We start from the raw sequence: 22,619 nt of genomic DNA on the forward strand, positions 1-22,619 counted from the left end.
ATTTTTCCACCCAGTAATAGTGCTTAGAAAGTAAGATTATTTAAAATAATTAGCCCGCGAGTAATTGTGGTGTTACGGGGTTACTACAAAAAAAAAAAAGGAGTTTCTTGTAGCTTACCGAAAAATAAGTAAAAATATTGGTGATAGTGTTCATAGTGTAATGGGCATCAAATGCTTGAAAGAAATACTTGAACTGAAAAATGGAATTTTTAACGATAATGGATGGTAATGCACTTCTAAGGTGGTATCGTACTCACGCGCATCCTTAACAGTTATATATAAACCTTCGAAGGCGTATTGATGCCTTTGAAATTTGGAGGCCTCGCGCATCGCGAAAAACGACATCGTTATTTATGTTCAGAAGCTTGCAAAAATTCCAAAGTCAGCAGCCGCAGCGGGTCAGCCTTCGGAAATGACTAAAGTGGTCGATAAAACTAGTTAAAAAAAAATACAAGGCATGCCCCACTTATATTTCGACAGTCATCCGATCTATTCTTATAAAGCGTTCGTGCCCTTTCATATATTTACATCTAGAAAGTGGCTCTAAGCGATGCTAATGAGCGTAGTCGGGAAGTGCCTTCTGTCTGGCACTGACTACACTTGACAAGCAAGCGCCTGGGGCACGCTTTTCGCGCACTCGTATACGACGCGCTGGAAAATAGAAATAGAGATCTTCACTCCCCGTTGCCACCCTCAAAGTTGGAACAAGAATTACGGCATTCTTCACCTAATCACGTCGTAGATAAATTTCTATCTCGCGCTGCCATTGACGCCTTTATCTAGAATAAAATTAGAGCTCCAAGGCCCTGATCACGATGTTACCGAGAGGAGATCACGCTCATCGGAGCGTCAATATCTTATCACTTCGACGGCCGATGGACGTGGCGCCAAGCAAAGAAGGCAGCAGCGGAAAACGGCCGGAATGAAGCGCGCCTTTGGAATGCGGCTCTTTTGTCGGAGCTTTTAGCGGAAAGCGCCCGCGCGCTGCAACTCTTACCAGGTGCCAAAGTATACACCACGCGACTCTTGACCATGCACATTTATTTGTTCGGTGCTTTGTTAGAAATGCGAATGCTACTGCTACCGATACAAGGTGCATGCGTGCGTGTAGGTGAAGATCCGTGTGATAACTGTAACAGGGCAAATAGGAACGTGTAGAATGCTGCAAGAAACATTCATGCGGCCATCCGACTGAAATGAACGGAGAGTACATGTGTTGTAATCGGCACAGTGGAGGTATTTCGCACTGATATCTTCAAGGATCCATCTAGGACTGTATCCTCAATAATTAGAGGGGATTTGGCACAGCGTGTTCCGCAACCCGTTACCATAATCCAATTCAGCGGGAATTCGGCAGCGCCTGCGGAATGGGACAGAATGGGAAAAGGGACGCGACGCAGGGAGCAGCCACCGTAGAAGGCACACGAGGCCGGACATCAGTGGGCATTGACGCTAGTTCGGGGTGCCACGACATAGCGGGACCCGGATGCTATTTAGGGCGTTGTCTGGCCAGTACGACTGGTACCACCGCGAATGTCTGTCAGAACGGCTGAATGTCAGTGTCCATCACGGCGTCGTTAATAAAACCATTCTTTGTTTTTCTTGCATGAAGAGTATTCTAGTGCAACTTGTCTCTTGGGTGAGTGGCCTGCAGTTATCTCATTCGTCCTGCGTATGCACCACCGAAGAACAGTTCGGATTCCGCAACGTCCTTCCTTGAAGTCGTGTACAAAGTGTATAACTCTAAAGACTACTGGAATTCCGCCTGCGTCGATTACCAAAGCCGTCACTCACCATTTCCATGGCGTACACACTATCGGCGACGCACTGCCCATTCTCGTCTGCGACGAAACCCGGGTTCACAGAGCCCTTCGCCGAAGCAGCCGCCGATGACAAGGGGGTCACCGAATAGTCGCCTGCGGATGCCACCGCCGCCTCGCGCCCATGGCCTCCGGTAGAGTCGGATCCGCCGCCCAGAGTCGGCGCCATGAGATCGAAGGTGCGCTGCCACGGACCTGCGAATCGCCAGCGTTGTTCGATGATGCCTCAGGCAGCTCCGACGATCGGGGGCCAAATAAAACGTCCATAAAAAACAAACAGCCACAGTGCGGGGCACGTGCATATAATACCATTTCGCTTTTTATTGGCGGTGCGCGAATATTCTAAATTTCAAACATAACATTTTCGTACGTTTATTCCATTCGACAATTGAGCCACCTATGCGTATAAAATATTCCAGAAAAATCGAGTACAGTCCAACTTCGTTATAACTAAGCGGTCTATAACGAAATAATGGATATAACGAAGAAATAACGATTCCCATTGGAAGCTTGGTCAACACGGGCTATAATGAAGCTACGTTTATAACTAAGTTCTCTCCGGGCCCCTTCAACTTCGTTATAACGACGTTTAACTGTACTTGTTAGCTGACAAGTTAGAGAGGCTCAGCGAAGAGCACACAACAACCCAGCACCATCGCGCACCGTGTTGTCGGCTGTGCAGAGAATGACATAGCACCCAGTGCATTTGGTGGAACAGCATGCGACTGCGCATTCGATTTTGCAGAATTCCACCCACTAGAGTCGTGGAGGGCAGGTGGTAATGCGGTAAAACTATTCCAAAGGACTAAAGCTTTTTGTAATGCTTTGCTAAAGACGCTGGCGCAGGGCATTAGATGCACAGCTCCAATATGTGCACTGCGCGTCACTGAGTTTCTGTGAAGACGGCTGCTATGTTGGTGCCAGATTTGCAGCCTTGCACCGTTGTCGAATACCACGCTTTTACGAAACTTGTATATGACTAGGCTGTCATGGAACCTTACACTGGCGCCTGTGCTTGTGCTCCGCATGTATGGTGACACGCGAAAAATTGTGGAAGCCGGGATAAAAGAGCGTCTGTTACCACGCTCCACGAGACGTGCGGCCATTGGACCAACAGAAAAAAGTGGCACACATATGTGCACACATATCTGCACAAATAGCTGTCAAACGCTCGTTGTTGCAGACATACAAACCAGCTTGATAAAACGCGGACAGCAATGCACCAGCTACCCGGGTAACCGGCAGAGAAGCGTTCCTATTGGCTGCAGGAATCGTCGGTGCGCAAACAGAGCGACTCCTGGTCACCTCAAAGAGTGAAAATTTTTGGCATGAGAACATATTTTGTTTTTTGTACACCTTTTCTCCGCAATGCATGTAATTTCTTACAATTTCAAACGCAGTTGCTGCTTCAACATGCAACATGTTTTCCGCGTTACTTTGCTGCCTTCGTGATAAGGACAAGATAGCCATGTCATTTGTGTAAACACGGCAGTGATGTTGCTACATGTGACACGCTTGGACAGAACAATGCCTTTCGCCCTTTACTGGTCCATTGCTCAACAAGTTCAATGTTCAAGCAAGTGAAATTAAAACTGCCGTTAAAAATGAATGCACCCGAGCTTCATTGTTAATTACTGGAACTAATCGTATTCCACTCGTTTTGGAACAACTTAATATTCGCAAAACTCTACTTCGGTGAATGCACCAGAAGAATAACTACAAAGGGTGTGAAATATATCGCCTAATCACATATTTATTTGCACTTTAAGCTCATCGCACCTTTCGTTTGTGTTTTCCTGCTATACATGTTATTCACAGATACCGCCATGCGTCTGAAATAATCAAGAATTGGTTTACGGTTTATGGGAGTTTAACCTCCCGAAGCGACTCAATCTATGAGGAACGCCGTAGTGAAGGGCTCCGGAAATGTCGACCACCTGGGGTTCTTTAACGTGCACTGACATCCCACAATACACGGACCTCTAGAAATTCACCTCCATTGAAATTCGACCGCCACGGCCGGGATCGAACCCGCATCTTTCGGATCAGCAGCCGAGCGCCGTAACCACTGAGCCACCGCGGCGGCAATAACTGCGGTCTTGCTCGTTGCAGACTAGACCAGAGCGCACGCTTCCCTTCGTTGTCCCTCTCCAATCAGTTGCAGTTACCAGAATTCAGCAGATGACTATACCCATGGCACCGTTGCCAGCTACTGATTTACCTCATGCAGTGCTCGTGAAAGCAGAACAGTGAGAATAGCGGCTAACGACAGTTCCGACCTCACATACACATATACAAACAAGAGTATTACTTACCGGGCATGGGTCAAGACGAGAGGAGCCTGGCGGGCGAAGCGCGCAGGCGAGCAGCGCAGAGGAGGGAATGCCCGGCTTCAGGGGTGTCGTCCAGCCGGAACAAATGTGACGCCGGAGTGACGCCAGCCGATCAGCTCGCCGCCTGCAGATAGGGGAACGATCGGGTTTGACGCGGCCTCTGCTCTTGAGCGAGCGCCCGTCGGTGCCGCATACGTGCGCGACCCGAACGAAAGGGAACGCGATTACGAGAACGCTGTCACAGGTAGGCCCGGGCACAGGAGCGCCCGACCCGAACATGTGTCGGCCGGTCTGAAGATACGTATACAGGGTGTTTCACCTAGGAATTTCCACAATGTTTAAATTTAGGCTTTTTTTCTGTTAGAAGAGCGTTTTTTTCGGCATAGCGCTGCCAGTGGTGTAGTATACCAGAATACAGCTAAGGTGTATTAACTAGCAGGCTGGTTAACTAATATTGAATAGTTAACTTTTTAGCTAATACTGTTACGCTCCTTATTTACTGAGAGGTGTGTAGCCCACCGTAAGTACTATCCATACCAGTTTTCAGAATTTCGAAAACGTGGTTGCTCTCGGCGATGTGGTCCAACAAATTTTGCCTACATCGCGCCAAAATACATGCGCTTTCGAAAAGCTTGCAGGCAAAGCTACCTCTCCAGTGCATTTAACTAGTCGAAATAGCCAAAATTTTTTGGGCCACAGTAACCACGTTTTCGAAATTCCAAAAACTGGTAAGGATATATATTACGGTGGGCTACACGCATCTCAACAATTCAGGAACCTAACAGGAATAGTTAGAAGTTTGTTATTCGATATTAGTTAACCAGCCCTGCTAGTTAGCACATCTTTGCTGTATTCTTGATGTACAGTCCAGGTCATTTATTACAAAGCACGCCTCAGAGATGAAACCGTTGTCACGCCTTACCTAGCGAAGTTAGAAAGCACTTTATAATTATGTTAGCACATGCACATAGCACATGTCGCTTGGCAATGCTATGCCGAAGAAAGCACTCTTCTAACTCAAAACGCCTATTTTTAAGAAACTGTGGCACGTCTTAGGTTAAACGTCCTGTATATGTGGCCCATTGTAAGCGCCCATTGGTTCGCACAATGGTTCGCACAGAAGTGCAGGAGGCGTACTTTTTTTTTTTGTTTCTGGTGGCTTGTTAGCAACAACAGTGAGACTGAAAGGGAGAAGCAGAGTAATTCGATAATTCATCAACTTTTTGATCCAGTGCAACGCCTCGCCTTGGGCTGCAATATACGCTGCAGTGAGTGGTGATGAAGGACGCCGCATATGATCGATTTCGACCTGCTGGTGCGCTCTTTAAAGTGCACTCCTGACGCACAGCACGCGAGAGTTTTTGCATTCCTCCCCCATTTAAATGCGGTTTAGCATGGTTGAGATTCGATTATGTGAAATTGAGCTCAGCATCCGAGAGTCAAAATCCACTCAGCCGCTGGTGCGGGCTATTTTCGCCACGTAGATGTTAAATGGCTGGCAGTCTTTCCCTAAGCCGACGCGAATGCGCCATTCTTTACGGGTGGTGTTGTAACGTTTTACTGCAAATTGTTATTCTTTGTTATTCTTTGTATAATAATACCGACATTAGCCTTATTTTATGTGTTATTTGATTGTTTCCGTCACAGCTCGGTTGTATTTTCGTTTTACCGTTTGTTGTTTTTCTTAACATGCTGACCAGTTGAATGTTCCGATTATGCTTGACCGCGTTCTGTTAACCTTACTAAGCCCTCCTGCCACAATCCCAATTGGGATAAGCAGTATTTGTAAATAAATAAATAAATAAATAAATAAATAAATAAATAAATAAATAAATAAATAAATAAATAAATAAATAAATAAATAAATAAATAAATAAATAAATAAATAAATAAATAAATAAATAAATTCGGCACTGTTCAGTCACTTACCCCACCCTTGTTCACATTCTCTTTTCTTCGGGCATTTAATTGTCATCCTTATCCAAAACACCACTCTACTGGCCTTTGCGCAGCTCCTGTACCACTTAGGCTGTTCTCCATCTGACCGAAAATCCTAACACGAAACACATCCGAGACCTCTCCTGGGATAACATCGCATGGACGGAGCACTGGACTGTCTTTTTCTGGACTACAAACAGCTTAAGTGCCCGAAAAAGATCCCACCTACCGCTTCATTCATCGTTCATTAGATCACTACGATATGTTCTCCTCTGCATAGATTGCACACCAAAGCCTACAGTAATGCCAACTTCCGCCGCAAAAAAAAAAAAAAAAATGTGCTGCCTTTCTCTGTAACAGTTTTGAAACCGTTTTTTCTTGCATTCATTATTTGCCAAAAAGAAAAAAAGGTTGCTTCTAAGGTCCTCAAAATGCATCCAGCCTACTGAATTTTAAATATTGCTTGTGCACAGCCGGGTTGTGAAGCCATACTAAGAAGGTGCTATTTACATTTACGCAGGCAGCCCCCATAGGAGTTGAACGAGAAAAAAACTTTCTAATTTGCGCGAAGAAAAAAAAAAGATTGCAGTCCGAGCTTTCAGTAGATATGTGCAGCATAAGCTAAAACAAAGCAAACCTGAAACGAATGCGCAATGAGAACTGCATGATGGATGTAGGCATGAACAAGAAGAACATCACACGAAGCTTCACAGACTGTACCAAGCCTGCACAGGTTGTCAGTTCGTCCACCCCGTATGAGCCGATCGTGCCTTTTAAAGTCGGAATTCTAACTAATTTACTCGCCCATTCTGAGAAGCGCAATAAAAGCGAAGGCACGCATTGCGCCGTAGAGGCATGACTCGCCTCAGATGTCGAGCGCAGCAGACGATAGATACTTCGCGACTTCTTTTCTCTTCTGCCAAGGCGGATGAGGGGGGTGAAGGAACGCAGTAACCCAATATCGAACACATCGAACACAGCTACGGTGCAGCTGAAACCTGCGGCAACGAGGAAGAGGGAACCAGGGCGCAGCTTCCGGGTGCGAAGTGCTCGCTTCACTGCCCCGTTGCGAGCAACAGCGCGCTGACACGATTGTTACTACATTCGGATGATCCCAGTCTGGAGCAGATGCATCCTTGGATAAGGCTGCTGCAGATTGGGAGACATCAAGGCCACGAAAAAGGAAGAGGAAAATTGAAGCTTGGTATACGCAAAGCATGATCACACTGCAGGTGTTAAAATATTAAAAAAGTTAAAATATGTTAACACGCGCTTCGTGCATTATACAGCCAGCGCGGTTTCAGGGCCATTAGATTCCGACTGATAATCACCCCAACCGCCTCTTACTGTCAATACACTAAGGCGCCAGAGCATGTTATATGTCGTGAGATGACCCACCAAGGCGCATGATTGAACAATCCAACAGAGTCAATTTATCCAGACACTAAAATCACTGCGGATGAATCAATTAAATGCATTCCAAACAATGCGCGTTTACCCAAAATTCAAATACTATCACGTCTTCAAGTTACCAGCAGTAAATTGGCTTCAATGCTGCGTGCACAGAACACGGAATCCCGCCGTCTTACATGTCCCATAGAAATCGCCGCGGCAACGTGCACAAGGAGCCCAGCCAGCTTTGTAATATGCTTCTAACTGCGTTTGGCTTGCACGCACGAAGCAGCAGCGGTCTAATATGCAATATATGATATCGATCCCTCGCTCCATTGATCTACACCTTCGTCCAAATTTCTGGTTTGGACGATATAGTTGATCTGTGCTTTGAGATCTTACGGCTCCAGTCAGCGATCCGGAGCAGCTATCCAAATACGCGAAGGAGCAATATGTCTACGGACCATGAAATCGCGATTCAATCAAAACTCGGGATCTGAACCCAAATCGCTGATTGTAACGCTCTCTTCTGTTTCGCGGAGAAGTGTCGCGCTTTCGTTACATTCCTCGCTGTCACGGTGAAGAAACAAGGTACGCACGAATGACGGGGTAGACCACAGGGAAGACAACCCGGTTTATAGCCGCCGCGCTGGCTCAGTGGTTATAGCGCTCGGATGCTCTTCCGAAAGACGCGGGTCCGATCCCGGCCGCGGCGGTCGAATTTCGTTGGAGGCGAAATTCTAGAGACCCGTGTACTGTGCGATCTCAGTGCTCGTTGAAGAACCCCAAGTGGTCGAAATTTCCCGAGCACTTCACTATGGCATCCCTCATAGCCTGAGTCACTTTGGGACGTTAAACCCCTGTAAACCAACGACCCGGTTCATTTCGCACCGCCAAGTTCCTACATTTCGCGGCGAATCTCGAGATTTTAGCAAGACTGGTGTATCACGAAATAAGCGCACAATGACATCCCCGCAGAGCTCTCATCAGCAGATTTTCCCGGTCACAAAACCGGCTTCACCGTAATTATCTGCCTATTCGCTTCAATTCCTTATCGTGGTGTAATAGTGACCTCTCATTACGACCCTATGAGCGGTTTGAAGACACGTGTTCGTCAGCGAATGAAATGCGATAACAGCAGCGCCATGACCTTGCATGCAGTCGGTGCCGCGATGAAACGAACGTGACCTCGACTTGAAGGCCACGAAGTAGACAACACAAGACGGAAGACGCACAGACGCCTTTTAGGTTGTCTTCTTGGTGCTATTCACGTCGAGATAAATGCCATTTCCCTTAACAGTCTGACACACTGAAGAGCGCATGCTCGGAAAGGGAGAAAAGTAGCCTCGTTAGACCGCACGTTTCGCTTCAAACTGTTCCCTCCCTAAAGGTTCCCTGCAACCGCTTCACTCAGCGCAGAGTGCATGACGCCATGATCGCGTATTTCGTTGGCCCACGACGATAGATGTTAACACCTCAATTTTTTTTCTGCTTTCAGTCTCGTCAAACCTGTTACTACGAACATGCAGCTGAGCAGGAAATGTGTGCCCAGCTGTGAAAAACGAGACTTCCGACAGCTCACTTTTCACTCCAACGGCAACAGCGAACTTGCTAATATTGTTCGTGCTTGTAGCTAAAAGTAGTAGTGGTGGTCTATTTTCGAAGAATAAATTACAAAAAGGAGAGACAAGTTCTTTTTCTGGCCGCGGCATCTGTCATCGTAACCAGAAGCGCCTGAGCTGCGACAAGCGGAAATAAAAAGTGACAGTTAGGGGGAAAGAAAGAGGAGAGCGACATAAAGAAAAGACAGGGGATGGTGGGTTAGCAGAAAACTGATTTAGTAACCAAGCCGGCGGGCGTGCATTTTCGCACTGAGCCCACTCGCTTCTGTCCACGGGAGTGAGTTCGTCGCGCGCGGATGTCAACAAAATGTTCGCTCACATATAGTGTTTGCCACTTAATGCAACTGCCACTGAACGCTTTCTCTCAGGAAATCGCGTATTTTGTGCTATTTTGCTGGCTGTTGGAAAACGAGCCATCGACCATCCAAAAGATTCCACGTAGGTGCAGCCAAGATCAATTTCTCTTTGCATCGCTGCTGAGAGACGTCTCAGCTTCACCTGCGAACAAAATGACATGTTTATCCTTCCGTGGATTTCAATCGCATTTGAGTCTATACCCTCGGTGTTGTTTACGCGGAGCTAGCCCAAAGATAGCGGGGAAAAGTCTGCTGAAGTATGACGTACGGATTCCTGCAGCATGCAGGCGGGGTCAGCCCGCCACTAGAAACGGAAGACAGCGAGTGAAACGTGCCACTGAACACGTACGAAGGGACATGCTATCCGCAGTCAGGTGGTTGCAGGTGGAGATATATGTAATCTGAGCACAAACCTGCTTCGATCTCGGGCAGCAATGACGGCAACAGTTAAGCGTATCGGGGGAGGGGGAGGGGGGGGGGGGGGGGGGTTCCGCTATACATTCATCCCTGTCTAACCGAGCGGCATCTATGGCTGGGATGTTTATTGTTTTTCCTCTCTCCCCCTCCCTCAAATAGCTTGCCCGAGGCGGTGGTGCGCCTCTCAAGTGCTAAAGCGGGTCTGCACGTCAACAGAAACGGAAGACACCAAGTGATTTCAATCATTGAATATCATTAGCTCCCCACGCACCAATTTTAAGCGAGTGAAGAAAAAAATTTCGAGCAAAAATTAACATTTAAATGCAGAGAGTAAAGTTTTTATTTTCTTTTTTTCGCAGCAGCTTCGCGATGAGGTCTGGTGAAACGCAGTAAGGAAGCCAGAGTGGTAGTGAGTCATGCTAATAATCAGCTGGGCGCCCTGTGATAACACCGAAGCGCACGCCTGCCACGTAAGCAAATGGGCGCGTGACCCGGCTTAGCTTCAGCTTCGAGTCGATGAAAAAAATCCTTCTCTCCAAGCCACCGTGTCTGCGAGCTTCATGGCTGCCCCTCCCTGACGTTGCTAGCAGCTGCAATAACATTTGTGGTTCCTTACGTATCCGCCTTATCAATGTCGTTGTTATAAGAGGTAAATAAAACTTCGGCATACTTGGCACTGCTAACTTCGGCAATACCGTGAACGCACACTAAGAAAAAAACAGGAAAAATGATTTTCGTAACCTGCTGAAGCAGCACCTTGAACGCGGCAGCCATGATTCTTCCGATCTCGGCGGTGCAAGGATAAGAAACGCCGTACACTGAAATCTTATCTAATGACTACCTATAAGCCAAGCGTTGCTGGCTGCGCCTGCAGGGCATAGCACGATCTGAACGAAATGCGAACCGCGGAGGACGCAGCATATATGTGGCCCCAATTTGCGCAGCTTTGTGACGAACCGCGGGTGTGAGAGTTTGCTTCATTCATTCATTCATTCATTCATTCATTCATTCATTCATTCATTCATTCATTCATTCATTCATTGGCGAATGTTTACACGGTCTTCCCATTTGTTAGTACTTCATGCTAAGAGTGTTGGTTCATGATTTCAAATCGACAGCAAATTGCGTTAACAAAAAGGCCTAGACAAGGGAGACGAAGTTGACGGGACTCGCACGAACGTACAACTGATTTTACTGCCTTCAAAGCTTATATAGGCATGCAGTGATAAAAGACGCACCCCGAAAAGAGGAATAAAAGCCAAGCCAGTCCGCATCTCACGCGAAACGCTGCAGGAATTTTCTTTACAAATTATACAGGGAAATTGAATTATCACTTATGCAGGCACCACCGATTCTCTTAATGTGGCACGCTTCCAACAGCTCTTACCTCATCATCAGCCTGACTACGCCCACTGAAGGGCAAAGGCCTCTCCCATGTCTCTCCTATTAACTCTGTCTTTTGAGAGCTGCAGCCACCGTATCCCCGCAAATTTCTTAATCTCATCCGCCCACCTAACTTACTGGCGCCCCCTGCTACTCTTGCCTTCTCTTGGAGTCCACTGCGTTACCCTTAAGGACCATCGCTTTGGGACGTTAATTATCTTGCCTTCACGTTACATGCCCTGCCCAAGCCCATTTCTTCTTTTTGATTTCGACTAGGATGCCATTAGCCCGCGTTTTTTCTCTCACCCACTCTGCCCGCTTGACTATAATCTTGATATTCTCAAGTCATGGCTCGCAACCTTTCCATGCAATGCAGTGAGCGGGCAAGTTCGCTCCTTCATTTCTTATCGACAGTGCATGCTCCCTTGCGCGGTCATTAACACAGCGGCCAGTCTGTCTTACGCATACACTCGTCCACTTCAGCGGAATTTGGTAGGCGATAACCGTGGCACATTTGACAAACTTTCTGGCATATGCTCCGTTTTGCATCCAATTGGTCGAGCTCCTTCGCCACTGATCCTGGGCCACTGATCCTGGGCTTTCGCCGTGCCGAAAACACCACAGGGACGCGATGATTGATTGCTACCTTCTTTATAATGCGGTCGACTTTGTGCATGTAAGGCACAACCGTGGGCTTCCCCTTTCCAAGTGTCTGTAGCACCTGAGCTGCCGAGTAGCACCTGAGCTGCTGGAAGCGCACCACATCAAGGGGACCGGTGATGCCTACGTAAGTGATACTTGTTTCCCTGTATAATTTGGAAGGAACATTTCCAGAGCGTTTTGCATGACGTGCGCACTGGCTTGGCTTTTATCTTTCTTTTTGGGGCGTCTTTCTTTTTCTTTTTGATCGCCCTACATAAGCTTTTCCTTTCAAGGCAATAAAATCAGTTGCAAGTTGGCGCCACTTTCGCAACCCTCGTCTCCTGTGCCTGTCTTGTGTTAGCGCCTTTTGTTGTCAAATTGTCTTTAAATATAAAAGAGAACAAAGTTCGAGCCTTCAATTAACGGTTACTTCATAATTATATGCAACAAACATGCTTTCTCCTGTTTTCTAAACACTTTTCCTCTCAGCGTATTATGTCCAAAATTAATTTTCTACTTTTCTGAAGGGAAATAACCAACAATTTGCTTTTTCTATGCAGACTGGCTGTTCCCTTTGGAGGACCCCCCCAAATGTGTACAAAGATAAAGCCATTCTGCGATGGTTTGAGAAGTCTCAGGTGCCCCATTACAGCGTCAGCAAAACCATATGAAACCTTGACAAGTTACAGCCTTATGCTAAACAAAATGATCATTTTCAATAGTCTTTTAATATGTGAGCATGCGGCAGCAGAATTTATACATGCAATACCACACACGCACGCGCGCACACAAAATAATACTGCAAAGTTTTGTACACCAAATTTAGAAGAATTCTCGAAATTCATTCAGGGCTAATTAAAAAAGATCAATCACTAACTTGTCGTAATCGCTTAGAAGCCGCGGTAATATTTTGGAGCATCTGTCTGCCGTCATTGTGCGGCAGTTTGGGATTTTACAGCGTACGATGCGACTTGTGGGATGCGGCTAATCGTTTCGCGACACGGCTGCTACAGACCTTTTCGCATTTACCTTTTTGAGCGCCGCCATAATACCACTGGGCTGTGCCAGCAGCATTCTGATTGGCGGATTTCATAAAGGCGTCTACTGCGCACGCGCAGCACAGTCCTAAAACGGAGCAAGGTCTACACCCGAAAGGAGAGAGATTGGGCCTTCTGTACCAAAAACTGCACTCGCGAGGATATCTGCACCGGTATAACTGGTGTGCTCTGTGTATCGTAAACCGTTTAACAAAGAGGGGCAACAGACTCGCCGCCGCAGTAGTGCTGGCCAGAGCTCACCCACGGAACGCGCTCAAGAGGAGACAGTGCCACCTTCAAAGAGCCTCCATCTGGCGTTCAAGGCTTATCTGACGCGAAAAATCGCACCCGTGGCTCGTAGCTGGTCTGCTCTAATTGTTCCTCTATCTACGCCGTCCGTTGTTCGCATTTTCTTTTTATCGGCTTGAACAGCAATGCAGAAGGAGCGCGGTGACGCTGGGGACACCAATGAAAGAGATAAAATGCTGTGGCTGGAGCGACATCTTCTGACGATCATGCTTATCAGGTTCAGCGTTGATGAAATTTAGTCCATAGTTGAGTTGCTGCGCGCGTCCTCCGATTACTTCTGGCTGCTCCTGTGGAAGCCACGCGATAGTGCTCTTTGTTCTAGATTGCCTAGTCACGCTACAATGCACATCGACTTCTGTGTATTAACCGTGCAATCAGAACAGCATGGAAGGTGGCAGCTAAATTTCTGCGCCTGAATAAAAAGAACGAAACGACACCTGAGGAGTACATTAGTTCGTTTGGATTGCGGGGCCTTAGCCTCCCGAAGCGACTCAGGCTATGAGGAGCGCCGTAGCGGAGGGCTCCTGATTAATTTAAGCAGTCTGGGGTTCTTTACGTGCGTTGACATCGCACAGCACACCGGCGTTTTTGTATTTCGCCTCCATCGAAATATGGCCGCCGCGGCCTGGATCGAACCCGCGATCAACATATTGGTATGATTAGTCTGTTACTTTATCAGCACATAAAAACGGGAAGCGAATGTAAAAGGCAAAAGACTAAGCGTGACACGAGATTTGGTAGGCACTAACAAGCAATGCCAACGTTAAACGACGGCAGAGAACATCAGCGAAAAGGTGAAACTTCACTGGAGGATAACTTGCGAAAGCAAGTGTTAATGATGCCGTGAAACCAGTCAATACGAAACCGTGAAATGCCACCCATAGCCAGTAAACGGATGATTCGAGGAAACATTGAAAGGTTCGAAGCTCTTTTGAAGGTCGAAGGCTCGCCTGTATACGAAGCAAACCTGCCTGAAGTGGTAGGTGACGTTTAAGAGATTCCAACGGGAAGATGACTGAAGCTTCCCCGCAGGCACCAGTGCACCCCTGGTGGTAGCAATTCACGCACTTTCACTGAATAGCCAAGGAGAAGCGGTCCACGCAGCCGCCGCGCTCAGGCAAACACACCTGTTTTCTGCGGCTGGGCCCCAGCGTCGCCGAAGTGGAGCGCTCGAGGCCGCCCGCCGAGCACGCGTCGTCGCCTCGCGCACTGTTTCCCTCCGGCCGCTCACCGCTGAACGCCGAGCTGTCACGTCTCACATACCCACCCCGCACGGTGCTCTGGACGGAACCGTTGAAGCACCCGCGTCGTCGCCGGATACGCAGACGTCGCGGCGTTCCAACCGGTGCGATGGTCCTTAGCGAGTGGCAGCACTGTAGGGCACAGGAGCTTTACGGGCGCGTGTGTTGCAGCGCTTCTAGCGGCGTCACCGGTAAACCGGTTTTATTCGCGGAAAACCCGCGTCGGCCTCGGGAGCAAAAACAAGGCGCGCTTGTCTGCGCCCCGTCTTGCGTCCGACAGCAGCAACGCGCGGACTGCACGCGCCCACCGTTAAGGACGCTACGCGCAGACTGCGACGCGCACACGCCTCTCCTTTTCCGACTAGTCGATTTGCGTGGAGAAACTGGGAAATCCGCGAATGCTCCTTCCTAGAGAGGATTCACCCTATCTGCTGCATTGTTCGTTCCGAGGGCAAAATTCGACGTCGAAGGTTGTTACCGTATCTTTCAGCAATATGCCTCTTATACACCCTCATTTGCACCTGCCGGCGTGCACACGTACGGGCATTTTACGTCAGTGGTGTCGTGGAATCCCTTTCTGTGACCACAGCCTTTCGTGAATGAAATTGTACACCCACCGGCTAATGACAGGCCGACCCTTTCCGCATCTTACAACCCCCTTCTCCAGGCTTGGCCCAGATGACGCATCGAGCAAGCGGTGCGTTTGCCCTCCGGCACGCGCATATCGCAGGGCTTTCTCCATCAAGACAATATATACCCCGAGCGCGTGAAGTGACTGTACCTAAATCATTTACTGCGCATAGCGAGCCTACCGTATAACCTCGTGCGTAAGAACCGCGCTTTTCTTTTTTTTTTTTTTGAAATTTTGACGGGGTTCGGCCCGTACACGAAATCGGTACATTTTCTGTTCAGTTTTTCCCACTGCAGCGAAAACCAGAGTGCACGTACCTGGTTAGTACAACGTTGCACGACCTGTATTTTAAGACAAATTACTGCGGCCGTGTTGGAATCTGTTTTACAGAGACAACGCATTAAAAGTCCTGATGGTAGAGCGACCGCGGCGCAAAGGACCTGTAATAAAACAAGCTACAGCTTGTTTATTCGCTGGCGTCGTGTTACCTCAATTTATTCTTAGTTATTTAAGAAGCAAATATTATATGAGGTTCGAAAATTGTGCACACGTGAAATACAACTTTTTCTACGTTTTTTTTTTAACTGTTGGCTGCCAAGCTGGGGGAGCGGCTCTTAAACGCGCCCGACCCTTACATGGGTGTGTGTACGGTATCCCTCGAGACATGCCTCAATAATATCGGCTTCACTAGGAAATGCAGGCCAGGTATTCCGATACACGAAACCCCCACGTGTCCATGGTGATTCATGGTGTTTGTTTCAGCCGACCGAGTAAAAGATGAACCCTCGCTGCAACCCAGAACATAGTTATTCACTTCAAAAAAACGCCTGAATAGCATGCAGAGGTCACAATATGACCCCTTATGACGCTGTGCATACGTAAGTTTTTTTTTCTGACGTCATAGTTAGATTTACAAGGAACACATATAGCATATTACCGCCATGTTTACACGTGTTTAGAATGTCTGTAGTGTTTTATACGTGTAAGCGTGCAGTTTTACAGCGAGATATGTTATTCGCCATTTCCTGGGTTTCGCGTCGGTGTAGTAGTAGTAGTAGTAGAAGTAATAGTAGTAGCAGTATCTGTAGTGTACTAGTCTGATACGACTTAATAACAAAGCGGCAAATGCCAGCAAGGAGGCGCTCCAGCCATTGGCGTCGACAGAATGTCATGACGTCGTAGTTATCCCATGAGACCTGCTAGCATGACATCGCAGGGATGTTAACCACGGCTAGTCGTATTGACCACGGCGTCATGAAAATTGGTCGACGCCATTGGCGTAGGAGTGGGTAACCAGAGAAGGTTAGTTAGTTTATGGCGTTTAACGTCCCAAAGCGACTAAGGCTATGAGAGACGCCGTAGTGGAGGACTCCGGAAATTTCGACCACCTGGGATTTTTTAACGTGCACTGACATCGCACAGTACACGGGCCTCTAGAATTTCTCCTCCAAAGAAATTCAACCGCCGCGGCCGGGATCGAATCCGCTTCTTTCGGGTCAGCAGCTGAGCACCATAACCACTGAGCCACCGCGGCGGCAACCAGAGAAGGGTGTGCAAGGATGACAGTATGGCGAGAACAAACGAAGGCGCAATCGGAGAGTGGTTACCCTGGAAGGTGGAGGGTATGGAGAGAGTGTATAAGAAAGCTATATATATATATATATATATATATATGCTTTCAATCACATGCCATATATCTTGCGTCACAATGGCTTATGTTGGAATAAAGAAAATTAAATGACATCATTGGTCAGTTTGCTTCCTCAGGACGGCCGCAGAACCTCGCAAGTATATGTTCTCAATTTCAAGGAACACGCAGCGCGCAGTGGCTGGTTACTGCATTTTCTTGTGCTGCATCCGGGCTTGCCTGGAGGTTAGCGGCACGCCAACAACTGTGCCGGGTCGCGAGAGAAAGGCTCAGAGGGGAACTTCGCAGTGAACGAACTGTCTTGGAGTACTCGCTGGGGTAAATGATTTTCTGGAATCCTGCTACAAAAAAGGAAGCCTCCCAAAGAACTTCATTCTCTTCACCGCCTTTAACTTTTCGGGGTGTCTAGAGTTCCGTCCAGACGGAATATTTGCTGCAGCTGCAGTTCCGTCCAGACGGAATATTTACTGCAGCTAGAGTTCCGTCTATACAATAGACAGTTTTAGTTAACTTTTTCACACCGATGACTAGTCGGCTACAGGCGTTGGAAGCGCTCTCCGACTGGTGTTGCAACAAATTTCGAATAGGACGTTAACCTTACACGCGCACAGCACAGCTGGCAAAATCGGCATTTTTTGCGCCATATCAGATTACCCGCCACTTCTTGCTTGCTACAGCACGTATACGACGCTGCGGAACCAAATTCCAGGACTCTCGTTTTCTCAGACTATCCTATTGTTGCGCTGTTGGTGCGCACGAAACATTTTCGTGAAGGGCTTAATTATATGTGCTACGTATGCGTTCATACAAAGCGATTCAATAATAAAAATTCAGGGTGCACTTTGACTGTCTAAAGTGGGTAGAGGCGGAAGCGTTTTCCGCACCACCTTCGCTGTTTCTGTGGCACTGGTGGCGTCACATATAATTGAGTACTAATTACTAAGTGATGACAAATCACTAATTAATGGTTAATTACTCATTAATGCCTGAATACTAATTAACTGCTAATTAATGACGCTTAAGCTTCGCCTTTAGGAGTGGAACGCGACAGCGCGTTGTAGCGCTGCCAGAGTCCACGGAACGCCACCACCTGTTCGGCGCGATGCCTTGCCCTTTGAACGCGGCGCTTTTTGAGGAAAGGAAATGGCGCAGTAATTCTCTGTCATCTCGGTGGACACCTGAACCGCACCGTAGAGGAAGGGAGGAGTGGGAGTGAAAGAAGATAGATAAAGAGGAGCCGTAATGAAGAAAATGAAAATTGTATTTGAGGAAAGGAAATTACGCAGTAACTGTCTCACAAAATTCAGGGGGACACTTTTTGACCTAAAGTGTGGTCACTGATGTGTGGTTAAGATGATAAGCTTCGCCCCTAAGAGTGGAACGCGACAGCGTCTTGCAACGCTGCCAAGGAGTCCATAGAACGCCATCGCCCATTCGGTTCTACGCGTCGGTCGTCGGTAAATTGGCTTTTGAGGAAAGGAAATGCATCTGTCTCTCATTTGTCGGTGGACACCTAAACCTCGCCGGAAGGGAATGGAGGAGGATGAGAGTGAGTGAAGACACCGTATTCACTAGACGCGCCTTTCTTCATTCCAAACCGTCGAGCTGGCGTGGCGGAGTGGATAGCATGCTGGTCTCTCACGCCGAAGACCGGGGTTCGATTCCTGAGCTCGACCAATTTCTTAATCGGTGTTATTTATTTATATGGCCTGACTAGTAAAGCTAATTAGGCTAATTGGGTAATTAAGCAATTAGCTAAGCTCAGTCCCACTTACTTGGAGTATCACTATACGATCCCTTCAATTGGTTGCATGGTTAGTAGCCAAAGTACAATTGGCCCCGTTTGAAATTCGCGCACTGTGACGTCACGACCGTTTCCACCAATTGAAAAGCGTGACATTTTCTGTCGACAACTGCTGCTTACAACGATGGGACATTAAAGGCTTCTGCCTTAATAACTTGAACTGCATTGCTACGTCCTTTGCTCAAAATTGTGACAGAGGCGTTCTGAACAGTTTGCAGTTACAACTGCCAAGTTAGACACCATTACATACCATAAGCACGTCCACATTATAGTATGTGTACGGGCACAGCGCAAATTTGGGCTGCAATAGGGGAGTAATTACTCGTTGGCAACCACACAAGCGCAGTCATACGGCTACGAAACAAATCTATACAGCTTTCACAGAAAATTAAAGAAAAATTCGCCCAAGTACAGGGTAACGAGTAATTACTCTCTTATGACAAATATACTCCACCTTGGGTGATTGCCCTAAAACATTTGACCAAATTTTGAGCTGAATGTGCGGTCGTATACGCAGCTGAACAGTTCTTTTCGTAGAAAAAAAAGCACACTTATAAATTTGTTTATCAACACACTTTTTGTTGCTGCTTGTTTGGAAATTTAAGGACCTAAAAATATTACGGACAGCTGTCCGCAAAGCAGTTTAAACACAGAGGCCATCCCATAAAAAAATTCAGGGGGCACTTTGGCTCTCTAAAGTGCTGCAAGGCGAAAGCGTTCCTGGCGCACTCTTGTTTTTATTTACTTTTTTATTTTTATATTTTGTTTATTTTTGCCCCTTTTCTTAATTTTATTGTTTTTTATTTTTATTTTCACATCTTATTTTTGTTTATTTTCTTAGTTTTATTTTTTTATTTTCATGTTCTTGACTTTATTCCTTTAATTTTATTTATGAAGCCCGTGCATTCACTAGATGCGCCTTTAGTCATGCTGGAACCTTGAGCCTTTTAAGCAGTGACGCCGAAAGGCGGATGAATCTGCCGACGCGTCTGTCGACACTCCTGCCGACGCGTCTGTCGACACTCCTGCCGACGCGTCTGCTAACGACAGTATGAGGCATTAAAGACTTTCGCCTTAAAAAAAAAATGCGTTGCATAGGTACCCGTGAGCTAGCTGTTTACCCGTATGAAAGGAAGGTGAAGGCTGGCAAAAGAACCGATGTCGTTCGCCCTTTCTTTTTTCTTTACTGGAACATCCGCATTCGCGTGCTCGCCGTTCATATCCATGCATACATAGCCACGCCTTTCTCTCCTTTACGTCAAACCACTTCCTCTTTCTTCTCTTCGAGATAAACGAAGTGACAGAACAGTTGCGTTTCCGCCCAACAGGCGCTCGTGCTGCATTTTCCTTCCAGGTGGAGTTGCGCTAGCATTCTTGCACGTGGTGGTGGGTTTAGCGCTTTTTCAGATTCTGCTTCTTGCTTTTGGATAACACTTACAAGCATACGTCGCGATTCAAATTAACAGAGAAATAGGAATACAAAACAACACAATTCACCAAAAATGATATGAAAAATTACCAAAGAACCGAGCAAACAAAGTACATGTCCGTCCACCTGTATAAATGCTGAAAACTAAAAAAAATCGGATTAACTTCGCCAAGTGAATTGAGTAATATTGGTAGTCAGTAGCCTAGTGAATGGGTCCCGTAGTTCGTGTTTTCGGAACATGTCATGTTTCATTATGCCTTGTGTTGTAAACGTTAGATATCTCTTCAATCAAATTGTTGCCCTGTTTTTGCTACCTAGGTGTCGCTAAATTAAATCGTAAATAATTGCATATGGAGTTCATGGTGGTTATGCGAAGGCTGCTAAAAAGTGGCTGTGTTTGAGCTAGGCGCGGTGTGTTACCAATGACACGAACAGCTTTATTTCGCAATATCAACAGCTTAGTCATGTTAGTTTTGGTGGTACGGCCCCAAACCACCCCAAACCAAACCCAGAAGTACTACCCCAAATCAAAAAAGAAGCGTAATCTTGTTGGTATGCCAACACCTCTCACAATTTTCTTGGAAATACATCAGATGTTAATCCATGTCAAGTTGTCATCAAATATAATATAAAGAGAGAAGTTGGCACGTACAGGGCACTTATCACGGAGCACTGATAAGCGGCCGTCCGTTACAGTGAGGATGCCCCGGGGAGGGAAGCATAAACAAGATCTGCAGGCAGTCACGTCACGTCCAGCACCAGGAAACGTGCTGGGACAGGGTGAGCAGGCCGCACAAGGGTGTCTGGAGGTCATTCAGTGAGGCCTCTGTATTGCAATGGACTTAACTCGGCTGCTGACACCAATGGTGCAGATTAGTTACCCTCCGCGAGCGCGAAGACATGGCAGCGTCAACCCCACCCTCCCCTGTGCATGCGCTCTCTACACACGAGCCCCACTTGGACGCCTAGACCGCGCGACCCCCCCCCCCCCCCCCCCCCCCCCCCCCCCCCCGTGCATGCGCTCTCTACACATGAGCCCCACTTGGACGCCTAGACCGCGCGGATACATTCTCGAGGGCGTCCACCCGTATTACATTCTCAGTGGCCAACGAGAGAGTTTCCTGTGACGATACGCAGCACGGACGCATCGTCGGAGAAAACCAGGTAATGACGCCAGAGGAAGAGTGAACGGCTGGAGAGGGCCGTGGCAAAGCGGTGACGAGTGTCTGGGCCGAAACCACGCCAGGCGCATTCTATGCCTTATTATGTTTGTTTTCTTTAATTTCACGCGTGCCGTTTCAGCATGCCGCGAGTTTTAAACGCGTCACTGCAAATAAACCGAGCCACCAGTGCTGGCCATGTAGATTTATTCTCTTTCTTTCTTTCTTTCTTTCTTTCTTTCTTTCTTTCTTTCTTTCTTTCTTTCTTTCTTTCTTTCTTTCTTTCGTTCTTTCTTTCTTTCTTTCTTTCTTTCTTTCTTTCTTTCTTTCTTTCTTTCTTTCTTTCTTTCTTTCTTTCTTTCTTTCTTTCCCTCTCTCTCTTCCTTTCTTTCTTTATTTATTTATTTATTTCCTTCTTTCTCTCTTTCTTTCTTTCTGTCTTTCTTTCTCACGTTCTTTATTGATTTCCGTTACAAATAATGGAGAAGGCCGAGATAAAAGCTTGAGAGGCCCTCCACCCCTTTTACATGCCATTCAACAACTCAGAAAAAGATCGGCATTCAAGTATACTGTGACTCGCTCCCGTTCACGCTGTGCTGAGTCAGTTGCAATTGATCCTCAACGGCGAAGTTCCTCGACTCCTGTGACCTGTGCCAGACACATTCCCTGCATTGAGGCAGTCACCTTTGTCTCCGAAGCCTCGTGCCTTCATCGGTGGGTGTGAAGGGCACTCGCCGCGTTTCGCCGTGCGCAGCAGGAATGGCTCATTTCCATGGACCTAGGGCACGCCTCATTCAAGTGCTGTATCAGGATAAAAATTTGCCGACGCCGGCGGCATTCCTTATCGCTGTTGTCGTCTGCGGAACGCGAGTACAGCGGAGTGCCGAGTTGTCTATCAGCCGACGAGTGTATCGTCACAGCCATGTCGAAACTGGAAAGCCCAGACCTCCGCAATCGTTTTGTAATAACGGTAATCGCCGTGTGTTGCGACCGGCATCGCACTTGCTCGATATCTTTTTGAACACGCCTATTGCTCCGAATTTGGAGTTAACCCTCAACTCTTCTAAAGTTTTATTTTTGCCGCAATCGGAATTTCTGCAAGAATTTATTAATTATATCCTATTTAAACAAACTTTTTCTTTCCCTCCACGCGAACACCACACTCTGTGCCGACCATGCCCTGACAGTTAGTGTGCGTGCTTGCCATGCAAACCAATTCAGCGATTTTTTTTTATCCCTAAAACAACGCAGACTGTAATCATCTTCCCGAGTCCATCGCTGTGATTCCGGGCACTTAAAGGCTTAGCGTAATTGCACGCCACGTTACTTGCTAACATTTTATAGCCCATATATGCTTGGACTCGTAACACACTTTCCTATTGGTCAAATGCTTAGGGGAATCCCCAAAGGCCTTTCACTTCAGCGTCCCGTAGCCTGTGTCGCCTTGGGTCTTTGAA

At 47.2% G+C, this 22,619-nt stretch overlaps 1 protein-coding gene across 3 annotated transcripts in view; it reads right to left on the reverse strand.

The window, feature by feature from the left end:
• The window catches only part of LOC149341195 (uncharacterized), a 40,173-nt gene extending 18,191 nt beyond the window's left edge, over positions 1–21,982 (reverse strand). The window contains exons 1-3 of one of the 3 annotated variants that reach the window (XM_089543125.1): positions 21,847–21,982; positions 4,136–4,277; positions 1,795–2,015 (exon numbers count right to left, since the gene is read on the reverse strand). In XM_089543125.1, coding sequence (XP_089399251.1) covers positions 1,795–2,015; positions 4,136–4,142 — 228 coding nt within the window. In that variant the 5' untranslated portion in view covers positions 4,143–4,277; positions 21,847–21,982. Of the gene's footprint in view, positions 1–1,794; positions 2,016–4,135; positions 4,278–14,376; positions 14,771–21,846 lie in introns of those variants that run through there. The other 2 variants (XM_089543124.1, XM_089543123.1) reach the window with 2 other exon arrangements.
• Between the last annotated feature and the right edge of the window lie 637 nt (positions 21,983–22,619).

Source organism: Amblyomma mixtum, chromosome 5 (assembly GCF_055824585.1).
Source record: "Amblyomma mixtum isolate Tamu chromosome 5, ASM5582458v1, whole genome shotgun sequence".
In the NCBI taxonomy this organism is placed as follows: Eukaryota; Metazoa; Arthropoda; class Arachnida; order Ixodida; family Ixodidae; genus Amblyomma; species Amblyomma mixtum.